This window comes from Haliotis asinina, chromosome 12 (assembly GCF_037392515.1).
Source record: "Haliotis asinina isolate JCU_RB_2024 chromosome 12, JCU_Hal_asi_v2, whole genome shotgun sequence".
Lineage (NCBI taxonomy): Eukaryota > Metazoa > Mollusca > Gastropoda > Lepetellida > Haliotidae > Haliotis > Haliotis asinina.
The window spans coordinates 51,839,297-51,863,049 of NC_090291.1; the positions used below are offsets into that span (position 1 = coordinate 51,839,297).

Consider the following 23,753-nt stretch of genomic DNA (forward strand, 5'->3'; position numbering starts at 1 on the left):
GTTTGAATCCATGCAGAAATTAAAACATGGCCCCGATAAAACGCTGTTGTATACGAATCGGGTATTTCTTAAAACGAGAAAAAACATTCTTGGACATTGGTCTAAATGCACGTGCATGATTGCTGTATAAACGCGAATGTTGGACAGAGCAAGTAACTAAAACAAAAACAACCACAAATATGCACTGACAGGGCGAAAATGGAAAATGATTTCTGTTTGTATTTTAAGTCTACTCTAGTGCTTGAAGCGTTCGCTCGTTGGCCGAAGGCCCGGGTTCGTTTCCCCACATGGGTACAATGTGTGAAGCCCATTTCTGATGTCCCCGCCGTGATATCGCTGGAGTATAGCTAAAAGCGGCGTAAAACTAAACTCAAGGGATGTTACCCGAAGTGTCTTTCTAAATTTTAGAGCAACCGATCTACGTCGATAATAACCTCACCTTTCACGGTATTCAGGTTCTACCTGTTGTGGTATACTACTACGAGTGGTCGTACATACGTGCAGTGAATGTCCAATAGATGCAGGCATAATCGAACAGACAATACACATTCCTGAACAATGGTGTCTACGTGACTTCTAGAGGACAATGCAATTGTTTTTAATAGGTAATTAGTACTTGTATTATATTCTATGACCAATTCTGGCTTTTACAATTTATCAGTTGATATTTATATTTGTCTACATAAAATATCAACCTGAAATTGTTTACGGAATGCTCTTTCTAGCGACGGCGATCGATGATCTTCCCTGAAGTCTGTATCTGAATCTTAGAGCAACCGATCTACGTTGATAATAACGCCGCCATTAACGGTATTCAGGTTACACCATGGGTGAAACCACAAACACGTGGCATATTACAAGCTTCCACAAGCTTACATTTGTCTAGAGAAGATTCTCACTAACCAATAAACCTATCTAAAGCCAATGCCGTTTCGCTGTTCAGATAGCAGATTTTTGCATTTTGCAGCAAAGGTGCACAGCCCTTCACAATACGTTACTCCCTTGCTGGAGACAACAAAAACAACTCAGAAACTAGATTGCGATATTTTAATCTGTTACAAAGTCGACATGACATAATGATTTTCGTCAAAGAATTCATCTTTAAATATTACTTTGAAACAAAACACACACAAACAACCGCACATGTGAACTTGCACAAAGACACCCACGCACACACGTGTATAACTTGTCAAACCAATGTTCACTCATCTGATCGTGTTCCCAGGGTTTCCTTTCCCTTTCAAGGGATATTACGAACTGGATAAATGAAGTTTACAAAAGAAAATAAAAAAGCGTAGCTTATTGTGTTCTACTCCCAGCGTTCCGTGTATATGCTATATCTATCTTTATTGTGTTCTACTCCCAGCTTTCCGCATATACACTATATCTATCTTTATTGTGTTCTACTCCCAGCGTTCCGCATATACACTATATCTATCTTTATTCACGTAGTCAGCTGCATTGATCCAAAAATTGGCAATCCACTTTTCTCCCTTCCTGACGTTACATCCGCCATGAAGAGACCGTCTGTGCAGTGGCCCGATCCAACCAGTCTGCAAACACAAACACCACACTCTTGAACACTGTGCCGTGTCAATAATCATTGTTCATACCAGGAAACGTATTAAAATCCCACTTCGTTTTATTGATTTCAAATACCGAGTCTTTACATTGTTGAGACGTTTGTTCTGCAAGCAGTTCCTGTACGGTAGTACTTGGGTATTATTAATAGCGAGTGACGTTCATTTAGTCCAAAGTGATTCTAACGTTACAATTGTAATACAATATGAATATTATTAAAAGCTATGGGTACAAATAGATCTTTATACAACGATGAAGTGAATTTCTACTCCACAGCACAACAGGAGGTGGTGTAGCCAAGCTGTTTAAACTGTTGTTCGGCACGTCGAGAACGCAAGTTTGACTCCCAAGGAGGTAGCCTAGTGGTTAGAGCGTTCGCTCGATATGGCTGAAATACTACCGATTTTAAATTTTAACTCACCCACTCACTCATGCGCTTAGGACGGTTTTACGCTAGTAGCACGTGACTTCTTTGAATGGTACTATGCATGTTTAAGCTGATCGTAAATGTAATACTTTAACGGAACGCTTAGGGAAAAGTAGGACTGGATTTTGGTTCACGGGGTGATTACGACGTCGTACTCGTTTCTTTCTAAATATATACTGACATACAAAAGAAAGAAGACACCAGGGTATTTTGTATTGTGTTCAAAAAGAACTACGTAACTTTTTTTAAAAGTATTTCATTTTGACTTGCAGTTCACAAACATCGTGTGTGCACTGCAAAAACACAATAAATATCTTATTCAGCGTGTTGCGCGGGACATCATGAACTCGAACAGACATATAGCCAGAGAGGTCAGCTGTGGGGGACAGACCATTAACAGACAATCTGATGCGTCAGTCTGATGTGCCAGATATCTGAAATCCCAGAACTTGAGGACCATAGGATGAGCATCAGCTGAGTATTGCTCGTCTGCTCATAGTGACGTCATCGTCATCGTCATCAGCAGCTTTAGGTCACCCAATCAACAAATAGATGTGATGGGTAAATGTTGTGGGCAGTCGGGTCTATCGACCATGTGAGAGCATGCCATTGACCTTTCAACATCGACTTAATCTGGGAACGAGATCCAATGGCAAAGTCGCAACTAGGTTCGGTATCAGTGGTGTTTTGGCAGCTGGTAAAGGCAGTGACTCGCAAGTCACAATCAAAAACACTTTTCAATACATAAGTTGTTTGGGTTATTTTTAATATTCTCATAGCACCAGTTGATCGCATGAGTACCTTTGTTTGTCAGTTTATTTGTCACGCGCCTACGATTGTCTTTGCAATACAATCCGTCCTTACTACGTAGAAGGAGAGATTTCTCTGGACATGTCTTCTACAATGTTATTAAGTCATTAAATTAGGTGCATCATTATCACTGACCTTGGCCTCCCTATGATGATTGTACCACATGACCGCCTTGCCCATCTCCGGGGTCACGGCTACAGGTGCCCGGTGACAGTTTTCCGTCAGATTAGTGTGTTCTCTCTGAAAAATCGTTTATAAGCACGTACATACATATTCTGAAATGGAATGTAATGAGGTTAGACATTCCGATTATGTTTTCCATAGTTGTCACAGCTTTCTATGCCACATCCACGACTTTCTATCCCATGTAAGAGGCGAGTACATGGCGAGTAAGAGGCGAGTACATGGCGAGTACATGGCGAGTAAGAGGCGAGTACATGGCGAGTAAGAGGCTGACTTGGTTGACACATGTAATAGTACCCGGGTTGTGTTGATCTATGCTCACTGATCACTGTATTGTCTGGTCCAGACTCGATTATGTACAGACCGCCGGTATATAGTTGGAATATTGCTGAGTGAGGTTAACTAACAAACAAACCAGCCGACCACTGTGGACTCCTGCTGTGTAGTTTCACAGAGTGTGCCTAACTTGTGTGTTCAGTGAAGTGTTTTATGGAATCTACATCATACAAAATGTTTGAGAGTTTCAAATCTTGAGAAAGGTAAGGAACCATTCAAAGTTAATGGCAAGGGAGGGTGATGGTGATGTTCATGGAGAAGCATGTACAACGTGATTGCCAACCCCGTAAAGTACTGTTACCGATATTCTAAAATCGTAATCTTGGTCTGCGACAGGGAATGCTGTTTCTCCCCCCTCCTCCACGTCATTCAGGTACACCAACACGGTCAGGTATCTGCCAAGACAAGCACAATTTATATACGCTACAGGAGATGTGTAAAATGTCTTTAAGCAAATACAGTGTTCCCAGAAATTATTGAGAAAATCTTTGTTTTTTTTCTAATGATGCTAAGATTGGAAAAAGGGCTTTCACTATGCATTAAGCATACTAAATAAGGGAGACAACTCTTGAAGGCTTAGAAGGCAGCTCATTGCGTCAAGAGTTATCTCCCTTGTCCGAGCAGACGGCTTCCTGTGTTGACATGGCAGAATTTACAGGAAGAGAGAAAAGAAAGCTCATTCTAGATGATTTTGAAAGGGGTGAGGCTGATGCTAAAGTGTTAGCTTGTAGACATGGTATTCCTCTGTCTACAGTATACAGAACTGTGAAGAATATTCAAACAAGAACCGGGATAGAGCACAAAGCAGGGGCAGGTCGGCCTAGGAAATTCAGTGTTGTGGATCGTCGAAGACTTGGGCAGATTGTGAGTAGGGGCAAATTGAAAAGTGTTGAGAACATCAGAAATGAAATGATTAGCAGAGGAAGTCCTCAGGTATGCAATGAAACAGTTAGGCAGGAATTACAGAGACTTACTTGGGTGAAAAAATGTGGAATTCCCTCGCCGTTGATGAAAGATGCACAAAAGGAAAAACGTTTAAACTGGTGTCGGGCTCATGAAAATCAAGACTGGGATAATGTTTTCTTTTCGGATGAAAGTTCTGTTTGGCTTTTCCCTAATTGTGTGAAAATTTGGACCAAAGATACTGTCAAACCTATCTACCAGCGACCAAAACATAGCCCGAAGTTTCACATGTGGGGTGGCATATCGGCTCGCGGAGTGACACCATTGTGTGTTTTCACGGGAAACTTGACAAAAGAAAGATACGTTGACATTCTAAATGGTCACCTTCTTCCGACAGCACAAACATTATATGAAGATGATTGGATTTTCCAGCATGATAAGGACCCAAAACACACTGCGCGCTACACAAAACAGTGGTTGTCGGGCGAAAATGTTCAAGTTTTAGACTGGCCCAGTTACAGCCCAGACCTAAACCTAATTGAGAATGTGTGGGGAGTCATGAAGGACAGAATAAACCAAAAGGGACTGAGAAATATTGAAGATATGAAGGCCGAGGTGGTCCAATATTGGGATACCCTGTCACACGATTACCTACATACTTTGATGGGTAGTGTACCTAGGCGTATTCAGGCATGCATTGCTGAGCGAGGAGGTCTAACAAAGTACTAAAACAAGACTGAGACTGTAAAAGGATGATGTTTTAGCATGTTTATGTAAGTAAAACGCCAGAAGTTAATAAACGTAATGAGTTACATGCCGCAACATGATTCTCAATAATTTCCGGGAATACTATATATGCAGAGAGAAAGAGGGAAGAGAGTGTTGTTCAAGCTATCACGACGCGGAGAAACCAATCTTGGGGTCAGGCGAGTGAGTATGGTTTTACGCCGCTTTTTGCTATATTACAGCAGTATCACGGCGGGGACACCATCCATGTAGGGAAGCAAAACTCGAGCCTCCGGCGTTACGGACAAACTCACTAACCACGAGGCTACCACACAGCCCCCTTGGGAGTCAAACTCCTGTCTTCCGCCTGACGAGCCCCAGTTTAAACTACTACTATAGTCTACCCACACAAGACACAGGTACCACAACTACTATAGTCTACCCACACAAGACACAAGTAGCACAACTACTGTAGTCTACCCACCCAAGATACAGGTAGCACAACTACTATAGTCTACCCACACCAGACACAGGTAGCACAACTACTATAGTCTACCCACACAAGACACAGGTACCACAACTACTATAGTCTACCCACAAAAGACACAGGTAGCACAACTACTATAGTCTACCCACACAAGACACAGGTAGCACAACTACTATAGTCTACCCACACAAGACACAGGTACCACAACTACTATGTCTGCTTACGCAAGACACAGGTAGCACAACTACTATAGTCCACCCACACCAGACACAGGTAGCACAACTACTATAGTCTACCCACACCAGACACAGGTACCATAACTACTATGTCTGCTTACACAAGACACAGGTAGCACAACTACTATAGTCTACCCACACAAGACACAGGTACCACAACTACTATAGTCTACCCACACAAGACACAGGTACCACAACTACTATAGTCTACCCACACAAGACACAGGTACCACAACTACTATGTCTGCTTACACAAGACACAGGTAGCACAACTACTATAGTCTACCCACACAAGACACAGGTACCACAACTACTATGTCTGCTTACACAAGACACAGGTAGCACAACTACTATAGTCTACCCACACAAGACACAGGTACCACAACTACTATAGTCTACCCACACAAGACACAGGTAGCACAACTACTATAGTCTACCCACACCAGACACAGGCACCACAACTACTATTGTCTACCCACACAAGACACAGGTAGCAAAACTACTATGTCTGCTTACACAAGACACAGGTAGCACAACTACTATAGTCTACCCACACCAGACACAGGTACCACAACTACTATAGTCTACCCACACAAGACACAGGTAGCACAACTACTATGTCTGCTCACACAAGACACAGGTAGCAAAACTACTATAGTCTACCCACACCAGACACAGGTAGCACAACTACTATGTCTGCTTACACAAGACACAGGTAGCACAACTACTATAGTCTACCCACACCAGACACAGGTACCACAACTACTATAGTCTACCTACACAAGACACAGGTAACACAATTACTATAGTCTACCCACACCAGACACAGGTAGCACAACTACTATAGTCTACCCACACTAGACACAGGTACCACAACTACTATGTCTGCTCACACAAGACACAGGTAGCAAAACTACTATAGTCTACCCACACCAGACACAGGTAGCACAACTACTATAGTCTACCCACACAAGACACAGGTACCACAACTACTATAGTCTACCCACACAAGACACAGGTACCACAACTACTATAGTCTACCCACACAAGACACAGGTAGCACAACTACTATGTCTGCTTACACAAGACACAGGTAGCACAACTACTATAGTCTACCCACACAAGACACAGGTAGCACAACTACTATAGTCTACCCACACAAGACACAGGTACCACAACTACTATAGTCTACCCACACAAGACACAGCTACCACAACTACTATAGTCTACCCACACCAGACACAGGTACCACAACTACTATAGTCTACCCACACAAGACACAGGTAGCACAACTACTATGTCTGCTCACACAAGACACAGGTAGCAAAACTACTATAGTCTACCCACACCAGACACAGGTAGCACAACTACTATGTCTGCTTACACAAGACACAGGTAGCACAACTACTATAGTCTACCCACACCAGACACAGGTAGCACAACTACTATAGTCTACCTACACAAGACACAGGTAACACAATTACTATAGTCTACCCACACCAGACACAGGTACCACAACTACTATAGTCTACCCACACAAGACACAGGTAGCACAACTACTATGTCTGCTCACACAAGACACAGGTAGCACAACTACTATAGTCTACCCACACTAGACACAGGTAGCACAACTACTATAGTCTACCCACACAAGACACAGGTACCACAACTACTATAGTCTACCTACACAAGACACAGGTAACACAATTACTATAGTCTACCCACACCAGACACAGGTACCACAACTACTATAGTCTACCCACACTAGACACAGGTACCACAACTACTATGTCTGCTCACACAAGACACAGGTAGCAAAACTACTATAGTCTACCCACACCAGACACAGGTACCACAACTACTATAGTCTACCCACACAAGACACAGGTACCACAACTACTATAGTCTACCCACACAAGACACAGGTACCACAACTACTATAGTCTACCCACACAAGACACAGGTACCACAACTACTATGTCTGCTTACACAAGACACAGGTAGCACAACTACTATGTCTGCTCACACAAGACACAGGTAGCAAAACTACTATAGTCTACCCACACCAGACACAGGTACCACAACTACTATAGTCTACCCACACAAGACACAGGTAGCACAACTACTATAGTCTACCCACACAAGACACAGGTAGCACAACTACTATAGTCTACCCACACAAGACACAGGTACCACAACTACTATGTCTGCTTACACAAGACACAGGTAGCACAACTACTATAGTCTACCCACACAAGACACAGGTAGCACAACTACTATAGTCTACCCACACAAGACACAGGTAGCACAACTACTATAGTCTACCCACACAAGACACAGGTACCACAACTACTATAGTCTACCCACACCAGACACAGGTACCACAACTACTATAGTCTACCCACACCAGACACAGGTACCACAACTACTATAGTCTACCCACACCAGACACAGGTAGCACAACTACTATAGTTTACCTACACAAGACACGGGTAGCACAACTACTATAGTCTACCCACACAAGACACAGGTAGCACAACTGCTATAGTTTACCTACACAAGACACAGGTAGCACAACTACTATGCCTACTTACACAAGATACAGGTAACACAATCAGTATGCACCGCCTACCTACACAAGACACATCGGTGTTTGGTGTGTGGGAACCAGGTGTGGTGGCAACATGGCTTCCCTTGCCCCACATCTCTTGAACTGTCGTAATGACTGTGGTAGTATCCCCCTGCTGTGTACATCACCACCTGAGAGTAGAAGACAACAGCATCACGTGCTACTTACATATCTCCATTGTATGATGCACAACCACACGGTGCGTCCATGCGACCCACGAGATTAACGGGGTGCTTGGGGGTCCGGTCTTTCCAGGGATTAGTAGCTGCATGTGGATACTTGTGTGATGAGAGACAAGTCTACCAACAGAATCTGCACAAGCACAGGCTAAACACCCACACCCACACCCACACCCACACCCACACCCACACCCACACCCACACCCACACCCACACCCACACCCACACCTGTACAGGTTAACTATCCCATCGAACACCTGCACAGGTTATCTATCCCACCGAACACCTGCACAGGTTAACTGTTCCATCGAACACCTGCACGAGTTGTCCCACCGAACGCCTGCTCTCGTTAACTATCCCACCACCTCATTTGTACAGGTTAACTACCCAGTCCACTCACCTGCACAGGAAGTCCACAATGGAAGCCGCCGTGGCTGAGCGGGTTAGGCGGCTGACTTTGTGTGTTGGGGATTAGGTCCCTGACTGAGGGTGCGGGTTCGAATCCCGGGTAGGACTCAACCATAAAAGTACTAGAATTTGTACTTTACTGAGGAAGTGAAATCCCAAATATGACACATGTTGCATTTGACCACTTCCTAAATGACATCGTGTAATCACCTGCACAGGTTAACTACCTCACCTGTCACCTGCACAGGTTAACTAGCCCATCCACTCACCTGCACAAGTTAACTAGCTCAACCCTCACCTGCACAGGTTCACTCTCCAGAACAAGGTCGAGGGGAATTCCCGTCAGAGCTGATATCCTGAAACATGAACGTTGTGCGGTACAGTAACACACAGAGTATATGCCAATGTTCTTCCCGTATTTCCCAACCAGTTCTAAGTGTTGCAAATAATGACAACATAACCCATCTGGAATGAAATACTGATAATTAACCCGAAACCCGAAAAACCAAGAACTAAGGGGTCATAAGATCTTTCTTAAACCATTTCCTTCTGTATATTACCTTAACATGTTGACTGAGTTAAATTATACACAGTAAATCATGGTATATGAATTTAATGACAAGATCCAAAGTGACGCAGGTGTAAACAGCTAGATGTTGAGTAGCGAACCAAAAGAAGTCGAAGTCTAAGGATTATAGCACACACACGCACACGCGCATTCATGTACTTTCACACGTGAGAACATTGGTCACCTACTATTTGGTAATGTCATGAAAACGAATAAGGAAACACATGAAAGTACAAGTGTTCCTTTATAGATTCCCTTTATGGAAACCCGGAAACAAATAAGGGAACAATTCCACTTTATTGCATTCCCTTATAGCACGCTTGCATGCGTATTTGGTATGACCAGAAATTATTGAGAATTTAAAGATTATTAATTTACGTTTTTTGCACATATTACTCGCGTATTAAATGTGAACATTAGCAGAAAATAACTCCATATTCAATGACAGGTGAACAGATAGTATTTTGTGAAGTCACCTATGGTCATCAATGCAGGCTTCACGGTGGCGGGGCATACTACTGATCAAAGAAGTTATGACCCAAAGAAAGTCATGGCCCATGCTGTCCCAATAACGGACCATCGCCTCTTTCATTCCAGCAATATTTGTCAGATTATCTTATTGACACTTTCCTTCATAAGTCCCCAGACATTTTCTTTGGATTTAGGTCAGGGCTATAGCTTAGCCATTCTAGTAATGTCACATGTTTTGGGTCGTTGTCCTGCTAAAATCCAACTATTTCCACGAAACAAGTGAGCATATGGACGTAAATGTCCCTCGAGAATATCTGTGAAACCGCTCACTGTTCATATCCCCTTCAAATACACAGAGGGGCGTTGCCCCTAATACAGATATGCGGCACGCTAAAATTCGGACCTACTTTGGTTTTTCAGTTTTTTTGGGGGGGTCCAGAATTTCGACATATTAGGAAACAGCCACACAGAACTTTCATCTGAGAAAATCACATTGTGTCAGTTAAAATGTCTACGCTGTAAGCACCAGTTCAGCTTTCACTCCTTTCGTTCAGGTTTCATGATCGGTGACGGAATTCCTCCCCTTTTCTGCCACTCCACTGAAAGCAGCTCAGTTCTAATTATCTCCTTACAGACGACCACAGTTCCGCTATCAATCATATCCAGCCTTAAGGTTTCTAAACTCCTTCGTTTGATTTCAGAAACAAGAATACCAAACCGCCTCCTGTCACCGACAGTCAATTTTCTGGGCCTACCTCCGCCTCCCTGGTGCCCAATGTCATGTCAATTTGCAATATTTTTCAAAACACGACAAACAGTGGACAAAGGGATGCCTACAACTTGAAATCAATCTTGCTGACCTGACCAGATGTCTTTGTTATAATACTCTAAAAAGAACGTCCTCTTCTCTAGGTCATCCATACTGAGGATCAGTGAAAATGTCGTCTGCTAAAAAGTAAACACGGGGGATAACTATTCACAAACAACTGAAAAAGGATTAACGGAGTTCTCTCTCTTGAATGAAGCCAAGCACTTGATAGATGATTTCTGTTCATACTAGAAATCCAATTAAACATATTCCTAAAATTCTGAATACTTTCCACTTAAACAACGGCTGCGTGGAAATTATCTGTTGTAGGCAGGTAGACGCTGACGGCACCGTTGTGGAACAAGGTCTTCAAGATATTGTAAACCCTACCTACCCCAACCCATCATACTCAGCACCCACCCCTAATACAAGTGTCATGGCTGTCGCCCACCTCAAAGGCGATATGTGATAGTCACGTGACCGTGTGAAACTAGTAAATCCAGTTCCAGTACGAGCTCATCCCAATGTTCGCAGTGACATTAAACTGAGCCCGATGTGACAGAATGGAGTTCCACATGCATGTCACAGATAGCTGAGAATTGTATTATCCGTGCCAAACAGTAGCAAGCTGGTGTTCAATACTCTCTGAATCCGTCATGGTCTTCTTTTCAATACCATTTCCTGCATACTATTATTGAACGATATCAATAACTATACAGTGAAAAGATACTTTGAGCAAACAGTCCGTTTTAGTTTCAAACTCTTATGAATATCTATTGGTTCCATGATCAAAAGCTTTTAGAAAGACCCCAACATTGATCTCGCAGTAGTGTAAATTGTAGTAATGTCGTCCTATTATTAGAACAAAGCATGGTGTTCGTGTTATTGTTGAATTACTGAAAATTGTCTTCCTTTGATCAGCAAACATTAAATGAAACAGACATAAGTGAAGCACAAGAGTGATTTTTTTTCTATCTGCCATTACTGGCAAAATATTTAGAAAGTGTGATACCCACGTGATAACGTGTAATTTACTCTAGCGAGCTGACCAGATGAAACCTGTACTAGTATATACCTCAATTTGTTCAAGTCAAATACCGCAGATTTGAGGTGAACAAATTGACTTCTTGTTAATTTTAATCATGTTTCAAAGTTTAATCACGACATATCAGAAGGTTACAATATCTGTTATGTGATACAGTTTGAGACTGAAAAGGAGACATTTGTACAGGAACATGAACATTTGTATGCGAACACGAAATGCGAATCGCGAATTCGACATTTTAGCACTTGTGTTGATGTTTTAATTGCTCATGTGATAGCATTCTTCGCGTGGTTTAGAAAAGTGTAGCAGATGTCACGAAGCTTCGATACTTTTCTAACTGCTTAAACTATCAAATACACCACAACATTTTAGTCATCGCCAGTATTTCACTGATTTCTTATCAGGGACTGTCTGGCACGCTATTGATTCCTGTTTCGTAAGGGAAGTAATTCTGGATGGAAGAGAGCACGTATTGTAGAGACAGACACCCTGGTTAGCGGGGTAAACTCAGGAACGAGGTTGGCGATGACAGCGGCTTTACTCGTCTGATTTCATTCCTGCATTGGATGGATACAGCTTTTTTTAGAAAGGGTGCTGCACATTGTTTAAAAAGTGTTTGGTAAAAAAAATCCTACGTAAAAACATCCCGGTAAAAAGTCCTAATTCTGCCAAGCAAAAAATAAAGAAAGTCCTCGGTAAAAGCCCTCTTTTCATTTTCTGCCAGGAAATGTATAGAATAACAAAGCTTCAATATTTTTCTTCATAATGCATCACATGATGACATGAGATAATCGAGTTCTGAGATTTATTAAGCCGGATGTTCACTGCCACTGAAACTCGGAGATGGACTTCCTCCTGGCGGCAATGTTACTACACAGTTTGTGCAGACTTGCATCTTGTTTTCCTCACAATGACATTTCCAATGGCGTCCTGGGCAGTTACAGTCCTTACTGATGTCTGTTCCCTCTGGAAACATTCGATTGTCTTATAGACAGATTAGTTGTGAACTTCATATTCCAGCCTTCACACGCGTTGTTGGTCCTTGGTCCTTTTAAGTGGATCATCTGACAGTGTAACCTCGTGCACATTCCAGACATGCGGGGGAAACATCGCAGGAGCCCTCCTGACACTCAGGAATAATCCTTCGACCTGCCTGAAGGATTTCGATCCTTCTGAATCTGCCACTGCCATATGACCTGTACTGGAGAAGTTCTTCTCCTTCTGGGTGATCGGGTAACTGTGACCTCATAAACTTCCTCGCCATATGTTCTACTGGAAGAAACGCCAGTCAATCCAACATTCAACTCTCCATTACTATTGTAGCGGACTGCCAAACCCAAACTTTGAATGTGCCACGATGTTTCCAGAGTGAAATGGTAAAAACACCCACGTGAGTTTACACCTCGTTCACACACCACAAGAAAGGCTCTAAGGACATCCTAAAGGCCACTGACCACAGTCCGGTTCCTCTCACTTGTCCACATCAGTCATTGCAGGCTCGGGTTTTGTTGGGATGGTGTTGTCAATGAAGGAGACTCTTAGACAGTACATCTGAAACCAATGAAAAATGTTTTTTCAACGGTTTTGTTATTGTAGTTGCTAATATCTGATTTGCCCATTACCCCATTTACTAATACAGTGTATTGTGAACATAACATGACTTGGACTGATATTTTTAACATCAAATGCAAAAAACTAGCAATACCTGAGGGAAAATCTTGGATGCCATCTTCCAATTCCCATCATGTAGATGGTTTCTGCATCAGCCAACGCCTTTAAAGAACGAATAAACTCACATTTTTTGTACTCCTTTACCCATTACATATGAACGACCTACACAAAATTCATTCTTCAAAAAAGTGTGGTTAAATAATACCGAGTGATTAAAAGTTGCCAAAAAGTCGTCTGCTTCACTCTCGCCCACAAGGAAACCACAGACTGGTTACGTCGCCAGAGTCCTGCAGTGATGCCACGTGATGAAGGATTTTCAGTTAGTTCTACATAAAATGTGCAACAAGCTCGTCCATTTGTTCTTTTCGCTTTTGTTGCTGTCAGATGTTCCCAGGTATCGGGCGATGGTGTCACCATGAACGTACTTCCACCGGACCCTCGGTTCGTGCTAAATATGTTGTTCTTGAGTGCGAGCGAGCGTTTCGGCAGCCTGTACGTATTACACAGTGTGGTTCGACACCTACCACGCTTCTAGGACAGAAGATAGTATTCAAATTTGTTTTCATCGAGTTAATAAAATCAAAACTACTTACTAGCTGTAAATGATTGATGACATTTTGAAGGATTTTGCATGACATACTTGTAATATAACGCTTTCTTCCTCGGAAGCGAGGCTGTGGTCGACGTGACAATAACATTGTAGGTAGTATCATATTGACATCCACCTCGATTCCAAGAGTGAATTTAGTATGTTATCAGCACTGTCATGTAAAACACTATTATCCATCAATCAAATACATATTCTGCTACCAGAAGACAGTAGTTTAGCTTTTATGACTAGGAGAAAGCTGGCGGATGTTCGCAACATTTTTTTTTAAATCGTGACATTACGGTCTAAAGTCAGTTTGAGAATCAGATTAAGGTTTGTGTCCTTCAAGTTAAAACATCAAAACTACTTCCTGCTCGTAGTTAAATGTGTTTTTGAATCATGACCAAAACGATTTTGCATGACACTGCTTGTAACAGAACTACAAGAATAATTCATAACCATTATGATAACAAGCGGTTTTGACAGAATCGTCTATGGAAATCAGCTGTATCTCGGAAAATAAGCAAAGAAGGTAACACGATTTTTTCATTTTTCAAAACAGTTGTCATGACTGCAGGTTTAGACAAACCTATAAAGAAGGTGATCAACCCCAGGAAATGTAGATGAATACTTCAGCAACCCACACAGGTATACCCCACATTACGTCATGGAGGCGCGCCCCTCTGGTTGGTTGAAATTTCGTGCGCGGGAGAGTCAAAAAGGTCGATTTAAGGCAATTAGATGTCGAAATGGGTAGTTTTAATGACCACGTTTCATTTATAACGATGTCAATAAATGATTTATGTATTTGTACCTCATTAAAGTATATGTAAGCTTTAAGCCTCGGTTTGTCGCAAAAGCAAGAATACGGCGATTAAGATCTTGGATGGAGCTAAACGAACTTCTTGTAAAATCCCAATCTGGTTTTAGTGAAAGGGGACATTTTTCGACTTAGAAAAAGCATATGATACAACGTGGACACATGGTGTCCCGAGATTAGTCACACTGCCTCCTTGACTACTTCACGTCTGAAGGGAAGAACAACCGGAAGTGCATCGTCAGAGCAGAAGAGAACCTCATTTACAGAAATTTACACTCGAGGAAAAATGTAAATTAGATGATCATTCATCGCAATCGTTATTTTACCGGAAGTGTTCCTAACCGACCTTGACCTTCACCCCAACACATCAAATTGACACGCCATATTTTAGCATGGTAGGCAAAGTATTGTCACATCCAACTCTGTTTCTAGATAATGAAAAACAACTGAATGTTCGAGTTACTAGTCTACGCATTAAGCAAATACTTTCACAACTTCTGGAAATGTTGGTGCATCTGTTAGAGCAGATGACCAATGTGTTTTCCCACCTGTGCCGTATAGACAGCAGATGGTGCCCACCACTGACAAAGGCAGTCTGTGCTACCCGTCCTGAAGCCTGACTGCTGGTCCTGGCCTCCCGGGCCCCCATCTGCCTCGCCCCACGGAGTCCCCGCGCTCTGGCCTGACTGATAATCAGGGAACACTCTTCTGGAGTCAGGAATCCAGGAATCTCTGTTAAAATGGAGCAATGCCACCTAAATGAATCAATTTTACTTTCGGTATGCCAGCATGTTAGGATGAACACCCATTACGAGAACCTAACGTGAAGCAGTTGTTTCGAGTGAAACAACACTTGGTGTTTGGATCAGGGTATTCTTCTCAGAACCAGGCGAAAGACTTTCTGTAGCACCGCTGTGGCACTCAACAGTTCACGAACGTGGTGGATCTATGAGATAAATTCTGCGACAAGCAACATGCTTTTTATAGCATAAATATGGGGACTGTTCAGTTCACGGACGCGGTGTCTAGATGCATTGATCTATGTGTTAAATTCTGCAACAGGCGAAATGTTTTCTATCATACAACTATAGGGCTCTACAGTTCACGGACATGGTGTTTCGTGGCGCGTAATTGTGTGTTGTATTACATAACAAATGAAACGTTTTCCATTACAACCCAAGGACGTTCTGCCAAACCCAGCGTTTCGCTGCGAGATCTCTGGTGCCCTGTTCTGATACAGATTTTTGCTGTTTATCAATAATTTCGCTTCAGATTTCCATACAAACAAGTTTTGGAGTAGATTTCCATACAAACAAGTTTTTACATAATTGCTTTCAGCGATCTTATAGATCTGTTATCTGCATCAAACCTGCGTGTAATTCCTGAAAGGTAATCTTGTGAAAATAGGCGCTAATTAAGAATCGATGTTATCCCTTGAAATATGAGCCATTAGCGCCGATGAAAATGTCAGGTCAATAGCACTGGCACAATAGTCGTATTTATATTGCAGTCTTAATATCCCCATAGCCCGTTTTAAGTCAATTCTGCATAATTACGTTTACCTGTCAATCAATATAATGACCTTGAAAATAGTCTGCAGTTAATGTACGTTGTTATTCGTTACAGAACCTATATGGAATAAAACGAAAACGAAATATCGTAAATATCCGTTCCCATGGTAATATAAAAACTACGTTGTTCTCACCGTTGTTGATGCATACCAACTTCAAAAGCGTCCTTTGTAATGTTATTTATTATTCATATGGTTTGATATTAGCGATAAATATAAACATGTAAAAAATTCAGGATATAAATATGTTCTGTGGTCATTTTTCACTAAAGCATAGCACGCAGTACATATTAAGCGCAGCTGTGATCTTACCGACAAGTCAATGGATGTACTGTTGTTATTTGAATGAAAAATCCTGAATGCCCTCTCAGAATGTGCGATAAACTTACGTGTATTCGATCTATAAGGCCTCATAATACATAATTGTTCACGTGATGTATTTACTGACGTAAATGATACTAATGTCGAAGTCCAGATGGCAGCAAGTTCACAAAGCGCTCATGAAATGGTATGTATGAGCAAAGTGGAAATTACCACTTTTTCGGTATTGGTGTAATTTATTCCTTCACTGGCTGAATACACATCCCGATATTCGTTTCGAAAAGACGACACACATACCTATCTGTAAATATGGACAAATCTTAGGAAAAGTGTATTTCACAGCAATTTGCTTGACTGACTTTTGTTTATTCTTACGAAAGAAAAATACAGTTCTGCATATTTGATAACCCGGAATGGCTGAAGTTGTGTAGGTTTAAAGTAGCCCGCCGGAGTTAATGGCTGAGGTTGTGTAGGTTTAAAGTCACTCACCAAAGACCGGTGGGTTCTGTGCCAACGTACTTCGCCAATGCGTGATACCCGGATGTGACTGTATCCGCTCTTTGCTTCCGGCCTGTTAAACACAGAGGAAACTACGCGTACAGCATTCATAGTGATTATCAAGGTACGACATAGACAAACATATGCTCGACATTACTGGAAACTGCACATTGACATATTTGGTTACATTTGTGTGTGTGTGTGTGTGCATGCACGCTCGCGTGTGCGTGGTGGGGAGTTCGGAGTCCTTGCTGTGTTATCAATGTGTCAAGACAATGTAGGCTTTCTGAACATTTTTTAACGTGAATTGGAATGTTTGTACACATACATCGCTACTAATGCAAGAAAAGTTCAAGTAAGCAGCGACTGACAACTGGATTCCTCCAGAGGAGCAGGATCCTCTTCCGAACGTTATCCGTCATTTTTCCAATATTTTGCCTTCATCCAGAGTTTGTAAGTAAGTAGGTTATCTAAAAAGATAACTAAATAGTAGTTCTAAGAGTGATTAAGACGGAATAATTTTTGCTTAGTAAAATCCATCATCGACTATAATCAATAATCAACGATTACGTCTCACCCAATGGTGGGGTAGTCTAGTGGTTAAAGCGTTAGCTCGTCACACTGAAGGCCCTGATTCGATTCCTGACATAGGTACAATGTGTGAAGCCTGTCCCCGTGATATTGCTGGAATATTCCTAAAAGCTGCGTAGGACCTTTCTCACTCACTCGACGTTATCTTTTTGCAAGGCGTGTTGTCTGTCCCCTTGTTCGTTTCTACTCTCCGCGATTGCCCTCGGGAGACCGAACCCAGTCAAAGCGGGTGGTGTGTGTGATTGACTGGTTCATTTGCTGATACGCTCGGGGCTCGTGTGTGTACAAAAAGATGATCTGTTTGATGGGCATTTTAGAAGTATGGCGAGTCACACGAAAATAAGATTCTTCAAGGATAACAACTTGTTTTATTGTGTTTGATGCGTCGTTTCAGTATGGATTCAATTACCGTCAAACAAAACCATATACACTAGAAGAATTTGTTATCCATAATGAACGTATATAGAGATTTTTGGTTTTGTAAATACATGGTCTCTGAATTTGTGTTCGATCCAATCAAACATCATCTCAGTAGAGATGGAGAACTTCTGCGTTGCTGGAAACTGTCATTCGTCCAAATACAAAGCAGGACTTGAAACAGAACTTGAACAGTTTCCGTCAGGTCCAGTCATCCGAGAAAAATGGATGTAGTTTGTTTGCAACCCACAGACATAAAAACATGAACAAGTTTCACATCTGCCTAATTCGGATCCAGGTGTCGGATGCACGAGTCATAAATCAATTTATTTGTTTATGGCGTATAGCCTGATAGGTGTTAAGTTCAAATTGCATGTCGTCAGTGACTGAAGCTGTGTACTGCATGTTGTCTTTAGCAGACTGGCAGGCAGACACATAGGTGTAAATAAACCAGACACTGAGCTTTCTCTGTGACAAAGGCTGCTTATCACAATCAACAAGTTGTTTTATGTAAAGAGTAGATTATTTACTTGTTTGTGTACACAACCAAGACTAGATTACTGCTCACGACCTCATACTCCGGGCATACATACTGTTTCAAGCTCCGTGATTCTATTCACTGCGCATGCGTTATGGGCGTGGTGCAGCACAGTTGTTGAAACCACTTTTTTCCCCAGCGCTGGGGAAAATTTAGTGAATCGTTTGAACTCCAATTTCGCGGACCTTTTTCCATCGCGTTCTTTTTCAACTTTATAGGTTGGTACTGACATTTTTGATGACTTGTTTCTGTAAGTGCATACCGAAAGGTATCAGAATCTGCAGAGTTGTGTTCTACGTTGCATGTGACCTTTAACAAATATGTGAAGTGGCACCGTACCGATGCTACCGATACAGGGAAATAATACTCTCTTTGCTCCTATTCATCACATAGGCAGACACAAAACAGAATATACAACCCTGACCTTTTAACGAATAAATCACGTACGTGTTGGTATTCAGAAATGTTCTTTATAAAAATCACAGTGTGGTGGTTCATGGGTATTTCAGACAGTGATAACCGAGTATTTCTACATTCTGACTCACAATATTTTACTGACAGTACCCAAACTGGTCAAAACAGCGAACATAAATGTGATGTCACTCTTCAATGCATTGTTAAATGTGAGATATATATAACACTTGTCGCATTTAATCAATGCATTTTAATGCACTTCCCTTAATGTTCAATATGAGCTGTGACGAAAGTAGTGCATCTAGACCAGCAGTTAATGCATTATTGGCGTCATGGATAGCATGCATTATTTAATAATGTTATTTGCCAACGGTCTGGCAACAAATTTGTTTCACAACACGGTAGGAGTACTTTAACGCCTCGGAACAAACATGTATTTTGAAGCCTACTCGGACAAGATAAATACTATAGAGGTCGTGTTAAAACTCCGTGACTCCAGTACACCAGCAGAGACATCGGCTCAAGTCAAGTAAATGTACATCGTTAACGCAAAGGAATACCCAACCCTGGCTATTCTTAAACTAGATACCATATGAGGTTCTTGAAAGGTTTTTAGAAGCTGGATGAAACAAGAATACATGACGCTTTTTTACGGATAGCAGTTTCTGTTTATTCTTTATCACCACGTTTGCACCTGATGAAGAAGCAAGCATTAAACCTGAAACATCATGATGAAGAACAAAAAGAATTTGTTATCTATGAAGCATGTTATGTATTCATAGATGCCATTTGTCGTAAAGTGCTTCACGATGTGAATATATATGGTCAAGGTATTGCACTGAGTGATTAATGTATAATCGTGTGTTCTGGTAGATACTAAGTATAGGCATGGTTGATACGTATTAATATAAGGGGGCGGCTATACCATATGCTGTCCTTCAGAATATGAAAAAATATGATAAATTGATGCTTATACTTACGAACATGTTACATTTATTTATTTTATTCTGTGTCTTGTATACTATATAAGCAGTAAGAACAGCAAAAACATTGATGATGATGATGATGATGATGATGATGATGATGATGATGATGATGATGATGACGAGGACGATGATAAAAGATAAATGATAATTCGTTTAAACAATTAGTACGAACCTCTCCGGGCCTGATCCAGGGCAAAGTATAATCCCTTATTGTCGGTAATTTGCACTGACGAAGAATGAAGGAATATTGTTCAGTTTTCTCACACGTATTAACGGTAGCGTTCCTTTGCACGCGCGCTGACGACATGTACAGCATCGCCCAAGCGAGCGGCATTGTACGCGACATCCTTCCCAGCAGCGTCTATCTCCTCAACTAACCAGCCAACCGAACGACCTCTTATGAACGTGTAGGTTATATCAATACTCGCCTTGTCATCCCTACTCCCCTGTCTGTACGGTATCATCGCTTTCTATCTTATTGTCACATCAAACAGGACGATATAAATGAAAAGCTTTCATCAATGTATATTTTGATAAAATCTAAAACCGGTTTATTTTGTTCTCAATTCTGGGTATATCGATGTTCACACCAGGGGTGCACACCGAACAAACATTTATCTTTAATTGTTCGATTGGATATATTAGTATAGTTCTTGATGAAAACTTACAACAGGCTGCATATACTTATATTGACCTGTGTGAGCGAGAATCCCCATCAGCGTGCTTGAGTAGGTGCTTTGTATTATCTGTTGCTAGGAGATATATTCATAAATCGTGTTTACACGCATCCTTTGAGTAGTGTGTTATAAAAACATTGGCAATAAAGCGCATGTGATTGTTGTCAGCGAGCCTCAGTTGAAATTCCAATGAAGCATTATCAACCATGAAATACTTTCAGAAAGCAAACTGCTTAGGAAATTGATGAACAAATGTTGTGTTGGCGTTGGGGCTATGCTGTTTTGTCAATAGACATTTGCCTCACTGGCAATATCTGTATGTTAGGAGGTTTGGTTTGTCTATGCAACGTAAATTCAGCGTTTTTTCTTCATGACGTCAACGTTAATTATCCGTGTACCATAGTTGACGCCTCTTATTTTCTTTTATTCAAGAATGTTATTGACAAACAGGATATCAAAAGGAACAAACAATAAAACTTTGTGATTGACGGAACCACCATATTAACAATGTGTTGTGTACGTGCAAACCGCGGGTATCCCAGAGGTACTGACAATACCATTTTCAAGATATTCAAGAACCACGAAGATTCGGGCTGCAGCTGATCTTGAGCAACCCATGCTGAGAGAGAGACTGTTTGCTTGTTGCGTTTTTTTTTTTGTTTGTTTGTTTGTTTGTTTTTGGTTTTTTTTAATACTTTCAGTGAAAAATCGGGCTTTGAAACGTGGATTCTTATATCATGGTGTTGAAGACAGACTGGTGGGTTGGTTGTCGAGTGGAGATTGGAAAATTGAGACGTTTAGGTCTGGGTTCCATTCCTGGGCTCTGAATTTCGAAGCTCTCTTAATGCTAAGATAGTTGTAAGTATTTGTTAAAGTATGGCACTTAGGGCTATCTCATAATTAGCACTAAGAGAGCTTCGAAAGTCTAGGCCCTGATGCTAAGTGTAGAGCCGGTTCTTGGTGTTCCTCGATCTTGGTTACTTAACAAAATAACACTATACGCATAGGTGATTTTGATACTGGACTCATATAGCTGCGGCAAAAACAATACATGTATACTATACTGAACAGCAAAAGAAACGTGAAAAATGAAACGCAAGCGTTCATGTTTATGTCTTCTTTTTAAAAACTTCACAAAAAGCCAAAGTTGTGTTTCTTTAGCTCGTCAGTATATTTCTTTCCACAACGTCATCTTTGTGTGACTGTAAACAGCTTCAGCTCCAAAACACGCCAGTTTTAATTGTTCCCCTCTTTTTGAAGCGTTACAAGATATAAACGCCTAAACGGCACCCAGAAAAAATGCAAAACAAACTGCACATGCAAAGTTAGCGGAACAAACATGCAGTATCACCATAAAATGTCACACGTTGTGTTTGATTTCGTAATTTGTTTTTGCCTCGAAAAGAGGTAACTATGATGCCACGACAGAGACATAGTGCCAACCGAGGCACCGCTAGTCCGCCTTGAGGCTGGGGAGTCTGTTTCAATAGCGGCTCTTGGTGTTCCCCGACCATGGTGCTGCTGAAGAAACGCCAAATCTCAGCTCACCCACTGTAACACATAACAGCGGTTAACAACAAACACCTTGATGTAACATATGACTCAACATTCCACAAGAAAACCTTATCCGAGCAACAATCAGTATGTACAGGTTTTGTTTCTTATCAGAACTCTTTGAAATGTTAAAAATATGTTTCCTCCTCTGGGGGAATGGAAACTCCTTGCTCATACGTTCTCTCAGTTACAGAAATGCAGTTTAAACATTTACACTCAGGCATTTAACATATACTAAATTTGACTTGAACTTAAGCTAATCATTGTATTACACTCACACTCTGTCAATAATTAATGTGCTAAAGTTAGGTATACCACTTCGAAAAACTATGGCAAACATCGTGGGTCGGGCATCGTGTGAATTATTAAGAGTCATTCTACACCCAACTTTCAACATTGGAATGCTCGGAGTTGCAAAGTGACGTTTGAGGCATTTTTATGCATCTTGGTTCTCACACAGCGTTGACATAGCATCAACCACTACCAATATACTTTTGAGACTGGTTATTTTTCTAGCTTCTAAACAAACGCGGCACATATTCGTATAGGTCTACGACCCAGTATGAGGATCCGAGGGAGTTAGTACGGTACTTAAGTTGACAATGTGCTATGCCTGTGATCAGGTCACACGTTACGTGAGGAATTTTCCGACACAAATATCTTCACAGCATGGTCATACAATATTTACCATGTTTCTGAGTAAACGGTAATGTCTCACATATTACCTCAAAATCCATCTACTAAAATAATTTCCTTCAAAGGGATGCCATTTCATTTCTCGCGGATACAAATATAGAATCAACTTTTAACGGAAAGACGTTTTATCTGCATCTAGACATCGTATGTGAACAAATTACAAACACACAAGGCTTGTGGTGTCTGAGTCCGGAAATATTCGTCTCCGTGCAATCAAGATCAACGTAAAATGGACGACAGTATCACACAATGCTTTGTGTTTAAACTGTAGCGTCGCGTAACGTCGTTCGTGTATGAAAACACCGTCAAACGTTGACGTAACAGCATTGCCCCGTACAAGTGAGATACAGATTTCTGACTTTGATATATTACCACAGAAAAGCATCTAATACATATGTGATAGTTGATCTCTGTAACTATTCGAAAAAGCACTGAATACTGAGGCAGGAATCGGATGGCTGACACATGCATGCTGCGGTCACACATGCCTCGCCTGGCTCAGAGATCATGACGGCTTGTCGGACTGTTATACAGACCAGAAGTATACCCAGCCTTACTATCCCTGACCGTGATACACCCTAACCCGACCATACCCATGAAGGTCCCGGGGTAGA

The 23,753-nt window shown here is 41.5% G+C and overlaps 1 protein-coding gene across 1 annotated transcript; it reads right to left on the reverse strand.

Annotated features, from left to right (window-relative positions):
- Positions 1-1,033: 1,033 nt before the first annotated feature.
- Positions 1,034-20,603, reverse strand: LOC137258206 (transmembrane prolyl 4-hydroxylase-like). The gene is made up of 8 exons (XM_067795787.1): positions 20,385-20,603; positions 17,258-17,339; positions 15,426-15,609; positions 9,204-9,261; positions 8,322-8,449; positions 3,639-3,732; positions 2,954-3,058; positions 1,034-1,553 (listed from the first exon to the last, which is right to left on the reverse strand). The coding sequence occupies exons 1-8, from the start codon at positions 20,556-20,558 to the stop codon at positions 1,404-1,406; spliced, it is 975 nt and encodes a 324-aa protein (XP_067651888.1). The 5' UTR covers positions 20,559-20,603; the 3' UTR covers positions 1,034-1,403.
- Between the last annotated feature and the right edge of the window lie 3,150 nt (positions 20,604-23,753).